This window comes from Equus caballus, chromosome 27 (assembly GCF_041296265.1).
Source record: "Equus caballus isolate H_3958 breed thoroughbred chromosome 27, TB-T2T, whole genome shotgun sequence".
NCBI classification, from domain to species: domain Eukaryota; kingdom Metazoa; phylum Chordata; class Mammalia; order Perissodactyla; family Equidae; genus Equus; species Equus caballus.
The window spans coordinates 22,800,195-22,814,970 of NC_091710.1; the positions used below are offsets into that span (position 1 = coordinate 22,800,195).

At 38.6% G+C, this 14,776-nt stretch overlaps 1 protein-coding gene across 1 annotated transcript in view; it reads right to left on the bottom strand.

The window, feature by feature from the left end:
- IDO2 (indoleamine 2,3-dioxygenase 2) overlaps positions 1-14,489 on the bottom strand; it is a 52,034-nt gene extending 37,545 nt beyond the window's left edge. The window contains exons 1-2 of the mRNA XM_014736539.3: positions 14,210-14,489; positions 2,884-2,979 (exon numbers count right to left, since the gene is read on the bottom strand). Coding sequence (XP_014592025.1) covers positions 2,884-2,979; positions 14,210-14,308 — 195 coding nt within the window. The 5' untranslated portion in view covers positions 14,309-14,489. The remainder of the gene's footprint in view (positions 1-2,883; positions 2,980-14,209) is intronic.
- Positions 14,490-14,776: the final 287 nt, after the last annotated feature.

Below are 14,776 nucleotides of genomic sequence, written 5' to 3' on the forward strand. Positions count from 1 at the left end.
TTTAAGGGAATCTTTAAATCACCGTTTTTTTTTATAATCAATGTTTCCCTGATTTATTGGGATTTATATTGAGTTTTTTTGTTCGCTTATTTGTTTTCTGATAGTTCCTTTTACATAGCAACTTTGCTTATGTTTATGAAGTAAACATACTGGAGACATTAATTAGAATTTTAAAAGTATTGATCTCATTTTTTGTTTTTTGTTGAAGGCCAGTGGCTCTGAATATCCTGTCCCTTCCTCCTGCTTTTTGACTTGCTCATTTTTCTCGTATTGTTTGGTAATTTGGGGTTATCTATTGATGTTCAGGAATGGAGGTCATTTTTATCAGAATTAATCGCTAATATAGCTTCCGTCATCATATTTCCAGAATGCTGATTGTTTCCTCTTGTATAGCTTCCTGTGAGAAAGTCAGTTGTCTGCAGTGTTTTCTGGCAGAGGGATGGAGAAGGAGGAATCTTCCTGGAAGAAGATGGGTGAATCTAAACCAATGAATAAGTTTTTTACTAAGAAAAAGATACGTGAGTTGGGACTTTCTAAGAACAAGGTGGCTGGCCTGGAAGTACCGTAAGATCAAAACTTAATTAACTTATTGTGTTGTCTGTGCCAAGTAAAGGACTCAAGAGGACAAATGTTTTAGTCTGTAGCTCCATGTGTGGTCCTGGAAGCTGACAGATTTGCTTCTCATGACTGATTTTCAGTCACTTCAGTCTCAGCCTGTGGCGGTGAAGTCTTAAACGTGGTTTTATCTAGTTCGATGTTTTATGAGTGATTAGAAGTAGAGAGACTGGCCAAGAGTGTTGTGTTAGTTTTCTAGGGCTGCCTCAGCAAATGAACACAAACTGGGGGGCTTCAAACAACAGAAGCGTATCCTCTCACTCTTCTGGAGGATGGAAGTCTGAAATTAAGGTGTTTGTAAGGTTGGTTCCTTCTGGACGCCCTGAGGGGGAATCTGTCCACGTGTCTCTCCTAGTTTCTGGCGATTGCCAGCAGCTATTGGCGTTCTTTGGCTTGTAGATGCATCACTCCAGTCTCTGCCTTTATCTTCACATGACATTCTTCTCTGTGTCTCTGTGTCCGAGTTTCCTTCCTCTTATGAGGACACCAGTCTTATTGGATTTAGAGTGCCCCCTAAAACAGCATGACCTTGTTAACCTTGATTACATCTGTACAGACAGTATGTCCAAATAAAACATTCATGGGTTCCGAGGAGACAAGATTTCTGGAGAGATACTCTTCAACCCAGTAAAAGTGTCAGGGGATTCATTTCACTGCAGTGCTAAGCTCTTTCTCCAACTTGCAGGTTTTCAGTGGCCAGAGGTTAGCTGGCTGCTCCTGGCCTTTTCTCATCGACATTTAACATATAAGGAGCACCAATTCAACGAGTCCTTCGCTCCACTTATGGCAGTTTAATCAAATAAAGCCTGAGGAAAGTCTGATACAGAGGACTGCATAGTTTAAAAATTGAACTTTAACCTGCCCTCCTGCAGACTGTCCCAGACGTCCCCTTGCCTCTATGCCTTGCTACTCCGAGATGGGAGATGGAGGCTCTGGGGGGTCTTCTTTTTGTTTTGGTTGAACGCTTGGCATGGATACTATAGACTCATTCGTGGATCTGATATAATTTGCTTAATGTGGTATGAAAATAGTTAAAGTTATTATTCCATCATTGTTACTTTCTTTGTTTTCCTGCACTTGCAGATATTTTCTTATTTTTTTCTTCTTTTTGTATTTCTTTGGTCATGTTAATGAGACTTTCTGCAGCATGAAAATAAATTCTTAAGTTTAGTTTGCCATTTTCATAGACCTTGAAGACAATTTCTTGCATTTCTTACAGGGTTTCTAATCTTGAGCCTGCACTTAGCAGGCATTCAATAAGTATTTTGAAATGAATTTGTAATTATAGACATTAAGTATGTGCAAGTCAGTGAAGGAGAATGTTGGAGCGTGGAAAACCTTTCCTGTATCTCTGAAGTCACATGGCACTTCAAATTGGTAAGATTGAGACAGATAGAGAAGAGACTAGAGGGAATTATAAATATAAGTTGAACACTATTTAGTGGCAGGAAATATGGAAGGATTATTTCAAAAGTCATTTAGTTTTCACAACAATTCTATGAGAGCAGAATTTCTCCCATTTTATAAATAAGGAAGCAGAATAACTAACTTGTTAAGTAACTTGTTCAAGGTTACATAGCTGCTAAGTGATAAAACCAAGATTCAGACTCAGGTCTTACTAAATCAAAATCTTTCTTCCTGTTACACCTTCCTGTTACTCCCATGGGATAATGTCAGTTCTCCCAGGATCAATAAGTTTCACTGTTTCTTACATACTCTTAGGAAACATTGCTCATCTTATCCCATATGTGGTATTTAAAACTTATCAATTATTTCTGAAGAACCTGCCAACCCTGACTTTATAACTCAGAAACTCTTGACTCAACTGTTCTTTGAGACCCCCATCGTAAATCAAGGTAGACTCACTCAGAGGCAGAGGAGCCCTGACCATGTGACGTGAAGTGAGGACACTGAGAATTTCCATCTTTGTCCTTCCCCAGCTAAATCTTACCCATGAGCTTACCTACAATTCCCAAACAGATTGTCTTCCTATTTTAAGCAAATACTTGTTGAGTGGTTAACACATTCCAGGGATTGTTTTGCACAAGCTCTGGGAAATTTTAGGCAAACATATCTGTCATATCAGGAATGAGTCCAAGTCGTTTTGCTTTTTAGGAGGGCTGAGACGGCTTTGTTGGTAAGTTCAGTGGCAAAGATTGGTGTCCCAGGTCAATCAACACACTTCAACAATGCTGAGAAAGAAAAGTAGTGGGAGGGTGAAAATAGAATGGTGAGAAAGACTTAAAGAGAAAAGTAAAAAAGGTGTACCTTGTTCACTTGAGCTCGAAGCTGGTGACTTTCAATCAAGTGAGAAAGTTTGTTGGCTATTTCCATCCAAGGCCTATAATGATCTGGAAGTTCTTTCTGCATTTAAAATAGAAACGTCTCAGTATTTTAGACCTCTCTGAGAAGCAGCTTTGGAGAGTAGCTGCTTTCAGATTTCAGTCCTAAAGCAGAATTCAGGTCAATCTAGTTCAACAAACATTGAGAATTCACTATATGCTAAGCACTTTGGATACACAGATGTCTAAAGTACAGTCCTTATGCTTAAGAAGCACATGGTCTAGTAAGGGAGAAAATAAAATATAGTCAGATATATCCCAATGCAGTGTAATATGTTCAATTACTGATGCGTAGTTAAGCTTAAGAACTTGCAAAAGAGGAAGAAGTGCTGAATTCTGTCCATTGTTGTGGGGAATTAAAGGGAAGTATTTCTATAAATATAACAGTTGAGTCAAGTTTTAGAGTCTGAAAGTGGCTTTTTCTATGTGGGAATTTGAAGCAGGGAAGGCAATAAAGCAGAGGGACTAGTGGGTAAAGAGAGAGAACTGTGTGCCTCGGGACCATAAATGATTCAGTGGTACTAGAACATAAAGCTCGAGAGAAAGGATGATGGAAAATGAGGCTGAAAATCATATTGAATGTGCTTTTTACAAACTACATAGGAGTTTTCTTTTTATGTAAGTTGGCAACGTAGTTCAATTTGAATTTTAGGAAGATAATTTTGCTTATAGGATTTTAAGGTATAAAGTCAGATTGGGAAGCCTTTGGAATACTGTTGAAAGAGTAAACTTAGGCAATGACAGTGAATTTGGAAGGAAGAAAGCATGCATTCAAGAAATATTTGGAAAGTAAAATTGAAATGATGTGATGATTAAATTGGGCGGGAGGGGCTAAAAGCAAGGTGGTTTCTAGCCCAACAGCACCATTTGTGCGCACGCTCTGGGCCCATGGTTTAGCAAGTAGAACATAGGCTGGATTTCAGCCACCCCAACTCTATTCCAGAAAATGGTAAAATACATCTATTGTTGTAAATAAACTTTCGTTGGAACACAGCCAGGCTCGGTTGTTTATGTTTAGCTTGTGGCTGCTTTCACATTACAGCAGCAGAGTAGGGCAGTTGCAACAGAAACCATACATTATGCAAAGCTTAAAGTATTTGCTATCTGGCCCTTTACAGAAGAAATTTGCCAACTCCTGATCTATGCCTGTGGTCTGGTCCTCCTTTTGTAGAGTACAGACTGCACACTGAACGTTATGTCTCTGGGCTCAGAAGAAGAGGAGGTGAGGATGATTTCTGTGTTTATGAATTAGGTAACTGAATAAATTGGTGGGATTGCAAATTGAAAGAGAAATGCAGGTCAAGTTAAAGAGAAGGCATAAAGATACTGAATTTCTTTTTAGATAGACAACCCAAAATATCTGTAGAATATCAAAATATGGCTGTATACTGGGCAATTGGATATACAGTTTGAAGTTCAGGAAAGAACTAATATAAATACGGAATTGAGAGACGTAACTGCAGTAAAAACTCCCCTTTGTGGTTAAAACCACAAGAGTATATAAGATCATTGTGGAGAAGTTGAAAAGTGAAAGGAGAAGAAGACCTAGATTAGCCCACTGGGGGATATTTACAAGGCAGGCATAGGAATCGAATCTAGCTACACAGATCACAAAGAACTTTTTATAGGTTCAATGAGCCAGAAGGGAAGCACCCAACGACTCTAGGAAATTTCAGAGAAGTAGGATTCATCAGGTTGAATGCATCATTAGGAACTTAAAGTAAGATTGTCCCCTTTGAAAAAAGAAAAAAAACCCCAGAAACTGTGAAATCACTAATACATAATTAATATTTCTCTATATATGGCCTAGAAATGTAGGTCAGAGTGATGGAAGCAGAGGTCAAATTTTAGTGTGTTGAGGAAGTAAGAAACTAGAGATCAAAAATATAAATTACTTTTGTGGGTGAGCCATAAGGCGTTAGCAAAGAGGCACCTCCGTTTAGGAATGAGAAACTTGAGTGGTTTAGTCTGCTATTGCAAGAGGGAGGGAGTGAAGATAAAGGAGAAAGCGGAGTGATTAAAGGCCAGATGTCATGGAGGAAAGCAAGGAGGAGAATAAGGGGCCTCTGGCTTTGAAGCAATGGAAGGAGAAAGTCTGGCGTTCGAGGGAATCCACTTTTCATAAACTCAATTTCTCAGCATATGGAAGTGAAGACTTGAACGGAGGGTTGGGTATTAAATTAATTATATAGGGAAAAGGAACAGGAAATTAAACAGAAAAATACAAATATAAACAATAAGATATATTATAATATATATTATGTTATGTATAATATATTATAATAATATAGAAGACCCAGGGAAGTTTGAAGAGGTATCTCTCTGTAAGTTACCCATGAATCACTTGTTGGAGGCCCTCTGTCTCTCAAACTCTGAGATAAAACTGAGTTCAAGTTCTTAAGTAATTCATAACCTGGGTGAATCCGACATTTAATCCACAATCTCTGAAAATCATAGGCTTTATTTAATCCTCTCCTTTCTATTTCTGACCCTGATTCAGTTCAGAACAAATGGGCCCCCTTTAGTAGCTTTCACAACAAATCAATTACACCAAAAAAGTTTATATGCATGGAGGTATAATTATCCCCAGCAGCGCTCAGCAGTGGGTGCAGAATTGGAGAAAGTGGATAATTAAATTGACCCAGGTTTGGGGATTTACTGAGCGGTGGCAGAGTTGAGAATGCTAGTGAGAATGATGGCAAAGAGATTTATGGTAAACTGACTCTGAACTGGCAACGTTTTTGTCCTCTCCTCTATATGATGCATATGTCTTATGAACAAAAATTGAATGCAGTTAGAGAAAATGGAATATAATCTTCATAAAAGAAAATCAAAGTTGCAGAGTCATGGTATTCAGAAATTCCTTTTAAAGTGGACTGTAAGCAAAGAAGTTGAACCAAATCATCACCTCTATTTTTCCTTCCTTGATGCCTAGAAAAGGGATCCTAGTCTGAGAATTAAATTAAAGCATCCTGGATTTCTGCTTCCTGGCTTGCATGGAAATACTTAAATACTACATTTTGTCTCAATCTAGCCTGAACTCTAATATGTACTTTCTCTTTCTCCTTAGTTTTCTAGAGGAATCTTGCCCTTCCTTCTCTTTTTCATCCTCTCCCCTCTTTAAAAAGTTCTAATGTTTGGACTTCTGTATCATCTCACAAATACAAGAAAGCCATGAGCATTGAGATCCTCTGGGCTCTCAAAGTGTGGTCCCCAGTCCAGCAGCATCAGCATCATTGGGAACTTGTTAGAAATGCAAATTCTTGGTTGGCCATTGAATGAAGCTTGCGTCGTTGACGGCTCAAAAAAAAAAAAAGGAAGAAAGAAATGCAAATTCTTTCCGGCCCAAAGCCAGACCCACTGAACCAGAAACTCTGTTGTAGGGCCCAGCAGAATGTTTTAGCAAGTCCTGTAGGTGAATTTGGTGTACCTGAAAGTTTGAAAACCACTGATGTGGGGACCTTGAAAGTGATCAAAAAGAGGAGAAAGGACTTTAGAGATATGTCACAATCCATTAAAAATGTACTCTTCCTTTGGCTTTTCCTCTAGACACTGGAGAAAGTATTGAATGATGTTAATTATTTTTTGATTCCCAGACTTTTTTTTTTTTAAGTTACAGTGTGGGAGACAGAATTAGCTGATGAGTTTTTCACTAAATAGAACCCCTTTTGGTGTCGGCTTGTACATATCTATCATATCTGTTTTAAAACCTGTAAAGTATTCCAATATTCTACTAATGAATATTACTAATTGCTTATAATTTCCACTATTATCAACAAATCTGAAACAGTCATCCTTATACATGGAATTTTAGATTACAGTCATTATTAAGACATATCTTTAGGGGCCAGCCCCATGGCTGAATGGTTGAATTTGCGCAGGGTTTGCTGATTCGGATCCTGGGTGTGGACCTAGCACTGCTCGTCAAGCCATGCTGAGGTGGCATCCCACATAGCAGAGCCAGAAGGACCTACAACTAGAATATACAACTATGTACTGGGGGGCTTTGGGGAGAAGAGAAAAATAAAGAGGAAGATTGGCAACAGATTGGCTCATGGCCAACCAAAAAGAAAAGACATCTTTAAAAGAGGGCTTATTTGATTAAAAGTTCTGCACATGGAAGTGTTGAAAACTGCTTATTGATTTTCTTGCAGAAAAATTACATGAATTCATAATCACTTTTATAATGTGTGATATAAAATGGGAATACCTGTTCATCTCTGATTCTAGCAACACTGAACGTACCAAACATTTTTGTTTTGTTACGTCTTCAAGATAGGACATGTATTATTTGCATTAAAATTTTATAATTATTTTACTATTTCATAATAATTTATTAAAATAACCCTCCAAGAAATATACGTTTCTCAGAAATGATTATTAAAAATAATGCAATCAATGTTTATGGCAAGACAGTCAAAAAGCACTAAATTTATAAGGTGGAAAGTAAAAGTATCCTAATTCCTACCCTCCCAACTAGCAGTGATGACCCTTGAAAGTTTCTTGTGTGGTTTTCCAGAAATTTTACATGCCATCGTTCTAGTGTTTCAATTTACATTTCTCTGATTATCAGTGAGTTTGAATATCTTTTCATATGCTTTGATCATTTACATTTTGTGTGCGTGTGTGAAACAGCTGTTCATAACAGGGTAGTCAAATGAACCAATATTTCCATTTATGCCATTGTGTTTTAAATTATGTATAAAAAGTTCTTCCCATCCCAACATCATTTCTTTCAGAGATTTTCTAGTTTAATTGTTGATACTTACATCTTTAATCCATCTACATTTCTGTTGTACATGTTATGAGTTAGGACTTATCATCTCATTATTTCCATTTTGAAATAGAGGAAGTTAAACCCGGAGAGTTTGGGGGATTTTCCCGAGGTTTCACAGCTGGTCAGTGGCCAGGTCAAACCTTTGTTGACTCACAGTGTAGTGTAGTTTCCAGTGCCTCTTCAGAGTAAACGCATGGAGAATGGTGGGGATTCAAGGAGGGAGGATGGAGGGTTGGTGCAAGGGGTTAGGAAATTGAAAGAAACTACGTGTTTCCCTTCCCCTCATTCCAATAATCAGAGACCCAGAAGTGGGATGGGCAGAAATAATAAAATATTTAGCTTTCCTTTCTTTGTATAAACCTATTTTCTATTTTGTGTTATTCTTTTTCTGGACTTCTATATCAGTCAAAGTATAATTTTCAAAAAGTTAAAAAAAATGACATACAAATATAGAATGTGTGTCCAAAATATGTTTAGTTCATTATTGAAGAAATCAGCAGGATTTCCTCAGTAAAGTTGGTTCAAAAGAACTTGATAAACTGAATGTTTACAGAGCTTTGAATAAAGAATGTTGAAATCAAACCACTAGGTTAAAGATATAATCAGTTCATAATCCGGGGGGCAGTACAGTCACAAGTTTTAGGTTTTATTTCTACTCAACAGAAATCATTTGAAGTTCTTGCGTAAAAAAATCTACAAGTTAATGTGTAACTTCAAAATTGGGCCCTAATCAATAGTAAGTAGCATGTCAAACAGAGGGACATCCCTTAGGTGATTAAATGATCCCAAGGTGAGACAGACAGTGCTCCAGGTGGCACTGAATGAACACACAGCCATCCTTCTGCTTTATTTTGGGAAATTTTTCTTAACACATTTATAATCTGAAAGAGATGGGTAACTACACTGGGGACTGAAGCTCAGTAGCTGTGAGATCAGCTCCCACAGAGAGAAGTTCACCTTCTCTGCCCTCTCTCTCCACCTAGAATGAGAGGTCAGTCGTTTCTCATAATAAACACTGGACAAATAAAAAGACTGCGACTTTTAATTGGCACCAAATTAATTAGTCCTTCTAGGGTGCTCGAGTCTTTTGTTCTGGTCTCCTTCTATCCAAATCTTCAGTATCTATCTGAATGCTACGCATCTACCTAAGTGCCCTTAAACATAGAAAGTAATGTAAAAAATTCACTAAATTGAAACAGTAAATAAAATGCCAGTAAAAAAAAAAAAGAAAAAAATAGTAAATCCAGGGAGGATCATTAATTTGACACTAGACAGAGAGAATGGTTGGAGGTTAGAATGAAGGATGGGGAAAGGTTCTAAACAATTACCTTCAAAATTAACTAGTGATTACAAGTTATTTTTAGGAAAAAGATAGGGAAGTTTTTGTGCAAATGGTTTGGTTTGAATTAAACATCAAGGGTAGAATAGATACAGAAGTTTTATATATCAGTTTGATTTATAAGGAGAGGAAATTGAAATTAACCAAAATGTCTAATGCCGTTTAAGTTTCGGTGTTATACCATGTAAATGGGATTTGATGCAACCATTAAAATTATATTATTAAGACTGATTAATTTCAGGCAAAGGTTTATGTTATAGTATTGAGTTTAAAAATGCAGAGTGCAGGTTTGTATATGCAATAGGATTACAATTTTGTAAACATACACACACACACACACACACACGCACACACAGACATATTCACTCTTAGATAAGTTATCCCCAAATACCGGAGGTATTTTGATTCTGTGGTGGGGCTAGGAATAATCAACTTAATTTCTTAGTGTTTATGCACTCTCAAGCATATGTCCTCGCTTCTCTTCCCTCTCCCCACTCCACAGGCCACAGCTTCAGAAACATGATTCTAATTTACCCTTTTAAACTTAAGCAGGAGAGGACTCCTTTCCCATGTGACTTGGTCACATAATTACTGTGGTCACATATGATAAACAAGGCTAGAGCTTGAGCTCAAGTGGGCTAACGTAATGCCTACCCTTAGCCCATATACTGTTTTCTCATATTCTAGCTTTCCTCTGACCTTAAAGCTACAATTTTACAGCATAGGACCTGATTTTTCTTCAGAAGATCAAGTCATACTTGTGAACACAAGTTAACATTATTCTGGCAAAACCAGTCAATATTTAACTGTGTCCCCGTGACTCCTTGATCATTTTATACTTTGTACCCTACTTTTCGTTGCCTTTCACCCTTCCATGCCTGTGTGGTCAGGTTTGGGAATCTCAGGACAAGACAATATTTTAGTACTTATTGTCCAGGTCCCTCCCTCCCCCTAATCCTTTCTTTTCGCCTCACTATCTGTAGTGGGTTGAATGATCTCCCCTCTTCCAGAAGATATGCCCCTCAACTGTGATTGAGACATTATTTGGAAAAAGAGTCTTTGCAAAATAAGTTAATGATCAAAACATGAGATCACCCTGGATTCAAGTGGATCTTTAGGAGAGAAGACATAGACAGGATGGGAGAAGACACAGACACTGAGAAGAAGACCATGTGAAGATGGAGATAGACAATGGACTTATTCCGCCACAGCAAGGAACACCTAGAGCCATGAGAAGATGGAAGAGGCAAGGGCAGATTCTCCCCTACTTCCTTTGGATGAGAGTGGACCTGCTAACACCCTGATTTCAGACTTCTGACCTCCAGAACTCTGACAGAATAAATTTATGGTATTTTTAATTTAATTTAATGTTTTTACTTCGGAAGATTTGCTCTGGGCTAACATCTGTTGCCAGTCTTCCTCTTTCCCTCTTTTTTTTTTTCGTATGTGAGCCACCACAGCAGCATGGCCACTGACAAGGGAATGTAGGTCCATGCCTGGGAACCAAACCCAGGCCACCGAAGTGGAGCACACAGAACTTAACCACTAGGCAACTGGGGCTGGCCCTAAATTTCTGTTATTTTAAGCCACCAAAATTGTGGTAACTTGTTCCAGCAGCCCTAGGAAACTAATACAATCCCTTCATTTTGACTGAAAAGTGCAGGTATTTATTTTCTTATGCCCAATTTTTCATCTCTCCCCGTGTTTCCTCACGTTTCTCTACAGCTTAGATATCCGGAGTGAGAACACTCTAAGTTGCTTCATTGTTTAAAATTCCGGTTTCCAGAGGACCACCTTGGCTGTCCCTGCTCCTGCGTCCTTATCCATGATGGTCCGTTTCCCCTTTGGCTCTACTCACTTTTCTTGGTTCCTTAATTTTGGCACAGAAATTCATACCCAATCCAACCTTCCCCTCCCCGACATGTTTCTCTGTATTGATCTACATTAACTGTTATGAAGTCTGATCTCTGTGTCTCTATTTCTACTAGACGTCTATCATTGCCTATCAGGTATGCCTTAGAACCAGCAGAGATGGCAGTAATTTCTCAGGGAAATATCTGAATTCTTCCTACCTACACTTTCTATGTAGAAACTACAGCCTCCTGTGGCAGTTATGTTTCTACTCTTCCTTCTAAGAAGTCCCCAGATTCTATCAAGTGCTTTGAATTTCTACAATACAGTACATATATATATATTTATTTTTCCTAAATAGTTGCTTGATCTCTATAAAGAATAAAGTTTCCAACTTCCCTATGACTATTGGTACCAGTCCTTTTCTTCTGCTCCATGGCACATTTAAAATTTCCCCTTTCCTTTGTTTTTTTGTTTAAACTATTTCCAAGCCCTTCTCAGTGTTTCCTAAAGCCGTGACACCTTTCCTTCCACAGCCGGCCTCCTAAGTGTAGCCCCTCATCTCTCACCTGGACCTACGCTGTCCTCTATGTATTCTGTGGTTTTCAAGTACTGAGCCCTTTAGGCTGGAGATTCTGCATTAACTGTTCTGAGGCGGCCCTGCCATCAGTATTTTTTAGAGCTCCTCGATTTTTTGGAGCAGGAACTACTGCTCTAACACACCCTGCACTTAACACTCTGCTAGGAAAATTTTCAAATGCCAGTTGCGTCACATCATTTACCAGATGTGTGAAATCCAAATTCCTGAGCCAAACTTTCCAGGTCTCTCAGTTCTACTCCAATCTAATCTCCTGTGATAATCTACCTCGGCCCCTCCTTTCCTGCTAAACTAATTTCCTCATATTCTTTATGTCTAAAGAAAAATTACTTCCCTGGCCCCCCTCCCCAAACACACACACACGGAACAAATGATCTGGCAAAGTGTTTTTGTGGGATATTTATGGACATGAGTCTGAGAAGTATGCATTTTCCTCACTGAAACATTGGACCCTGGAGATACTGAAGAGTTTATAGAAACAGTCGAGAAGAGTATTTGAAACCAATTCAGCCCCCTCCCCCAAAGCCAATATGTCTACTTGTTCATTAGCTTGACTGTGTTTTCTTCAGAGAGACTTAGAAGTAAGGATTTATAGTTAGCCACTCAGCTTGCTGAAAGAGCATCTTTGGGCAGGTTGACATGAAAGAAGAGCCCTCCCATCACTTGCCTTTAAACTGAAAGAAAGGACAGCCTATCCATGCGCTTAGCCCAGTCAAGGGCTGTTATTTCCCAATTTGTGGTCAACTGCAGCACTGCTGCTGCCTGGTGATGCTGGTGACAGAATCTCCCCTGATGGGTGGAGCAACCTGCAGCAGATTCTTCTGAAAACTTCCTTCCCCACCTCTTTCCAGAAAGGGGTATGTTTACAATTCACACAAATAAGAGAAAACTGAAACTGAAACAAAGACTGACATTTTCAGAAGTCTAACATGTGGCTATGATAGAGTAGACCCAGTTTTCCAGGGAAGTTTTTATATGAGCTCAGAAATGGAAATTTCTTGTAAAGAGTCACCGTCAACCAAATCACAGGATAAATATGATCTGGCTCAGAGTGTCACAAGCTCTTGATGTCCTTATTATTTCTCATTTGGTTTTCTTATTTATGAAAAGGAAATAACAAAGATGGGAACTCAATAATTACAGCCCTACCCAATGTTTACATACTTTATAGTATCATTTTTCCTAAGCTCAATGTGCGTGTTTAATTGCAATAAGAGCATGTTAGCCTATTGACCTTTTCTTCTTTGTAAACTAGAGATAAGGGGAATATTCCCAAATCAAGTTACACATGCAAAATGGAGTTTTTAACGAGCACTGGACTGAAGGTCAGGGGGGCTGGCTTCTAGTCCTTACAGTGGATTTATCAAAGTGCTTTGATGCTCCACAGCAATCCAGTGGGAGTGGCACTAGATCTCCATCAAATAGATATGAAAACTGAGAGTCAGGCAATGCTTGTGATTCATTCAAGATCACAAGAGAGTTAGTAAGTGCAAGTCAGGGTGACTGACTCATTCTGTTTTCCCCAGGAGTTTCCTGGTTTAGCTCTGCAAGTCCTGGATTTTGGGAACTTCTTCAATTCCTAGAAAGTGGAGACTCTTGGTCACCCTAGTGGCTGTGTCAGAGAACATAGTCCACTACTCTGGGCTACAAGCCTACTATGCATAAAATTCTGAAGTCATTACTTTTAGTGCTTAAGTTACTTGCATATCTGTAACGTGGTCTCACAGCTTACAGCTCTGCAGAGAGATTTTGGACCAGTGAATAGATCCTGCCTTCTTCTAGTAACACTCAGAAGTAAATAAGCATCAGAATAGGTATTCAATAAAAGCTCATTGAATTCCAGACCATTCTTTAATCACAGTTAAATAACAATTTAGGCCTATAGGGGGACAAATTGGATCTAACAAGTTATTGCAATGACTGCAACATTGGATCCTTAGATTCTTAGCTGAGTAGTCTTGGCAATTATTTCTGATATAGTAGAAAAAAGACGTCAAGAGTCCCATGTACTAGTTCTGTTTTTGCTACAATATGACTTTGGGCAAGCCACTTCCTCTAAACTTTGGCTTGCCCAAATGTGAAAGGAAGGGGTGGAGACCATATGGTTTTAAAAAAATTTTACAGTTTTAACATTCTAGGTGTCAGACCACATTCAAAGAGTAAACAATGTTGATAAAGGTTAACTGAAGAAATAGAATTGTATTACAGGTTGCACCTTAAGTAGAATTTAGAAATAGGTCCCGTTTGTTCTCAAGAGTTCCTTCTTCTCAGCAATTTCCATGAGTATTAAATCCCTCCTACCATCGGAAAGCACCCAATGTCCTTTCTGTTCTCTCTGCTTTCTCACTTGCAGGTCAAGATAAACTGATTTGCTCACGTAACTGATCTCTCTCCAAGTTCTGTCTTATTTTTCGTAACCACAGATTTGCTCATAAGTTTACCGGACTGATTGACAATCTATTAAAAACAAACTGGCATTAAAATATTCCATTTGAACTGACCTCTGCTGTGGCTGTACTTCTCTTTTGTTGGCTATTCCACTGTGCGGTATTTGTAGCATTTTTCCCAGGTCAAGGACTTGGTATTTATATTGCATCTCTCTTAACGACAACATAAATTAAACAAACAAACAAACAAATAAGTATCTCAAGAAATGTATTCTGAGCTGGTCCCAGCTCCATCCTTACCAGAGGATTTGGAAGAAGAAAACCATAGTCTTCAGAAATGTGAAATCGTTCTAAAGACAATGATGGTGTTGTCTTCAAATCCTGACTTTGAGGCTCCATAATTTTGTTTGAAGTATCTGCACTGAAGCTGCTACTGAAGAGCCAACTGCCTCAAATATATCAAAGACCCAGGTTAAGGGAGCTTTGGATAGTATTTTTTCGTTGCAGTTAATTATTCAGTGTCTGAGCAACAGGGGAGAACCTTGGCCTGAGGTTGAATTCCAGTCTGCATGGACTTTCTCTGATACAAGCTGAGTAAATAGAGGCTGCTGATAAAAACAAACAAGCAAACAAAACCATCCCAGAAAAAAATTCCTCCTTTCTTTTATCGATGCAAACAATCCATAACCAATCTATAAATCGAAATTGGGATGAGTTATTATGAGCCAGATCTGAGGACTAGCCCAGGGCATTCCTTCCCCAAGGAAGGAAGGGCACCAAAGAAGTGGGATGTACACAGTGGTTATATACTGTCTTGGAACAAAGAGCATACATCACATATGATAGGAATGTCCCTTTTACAGCAGT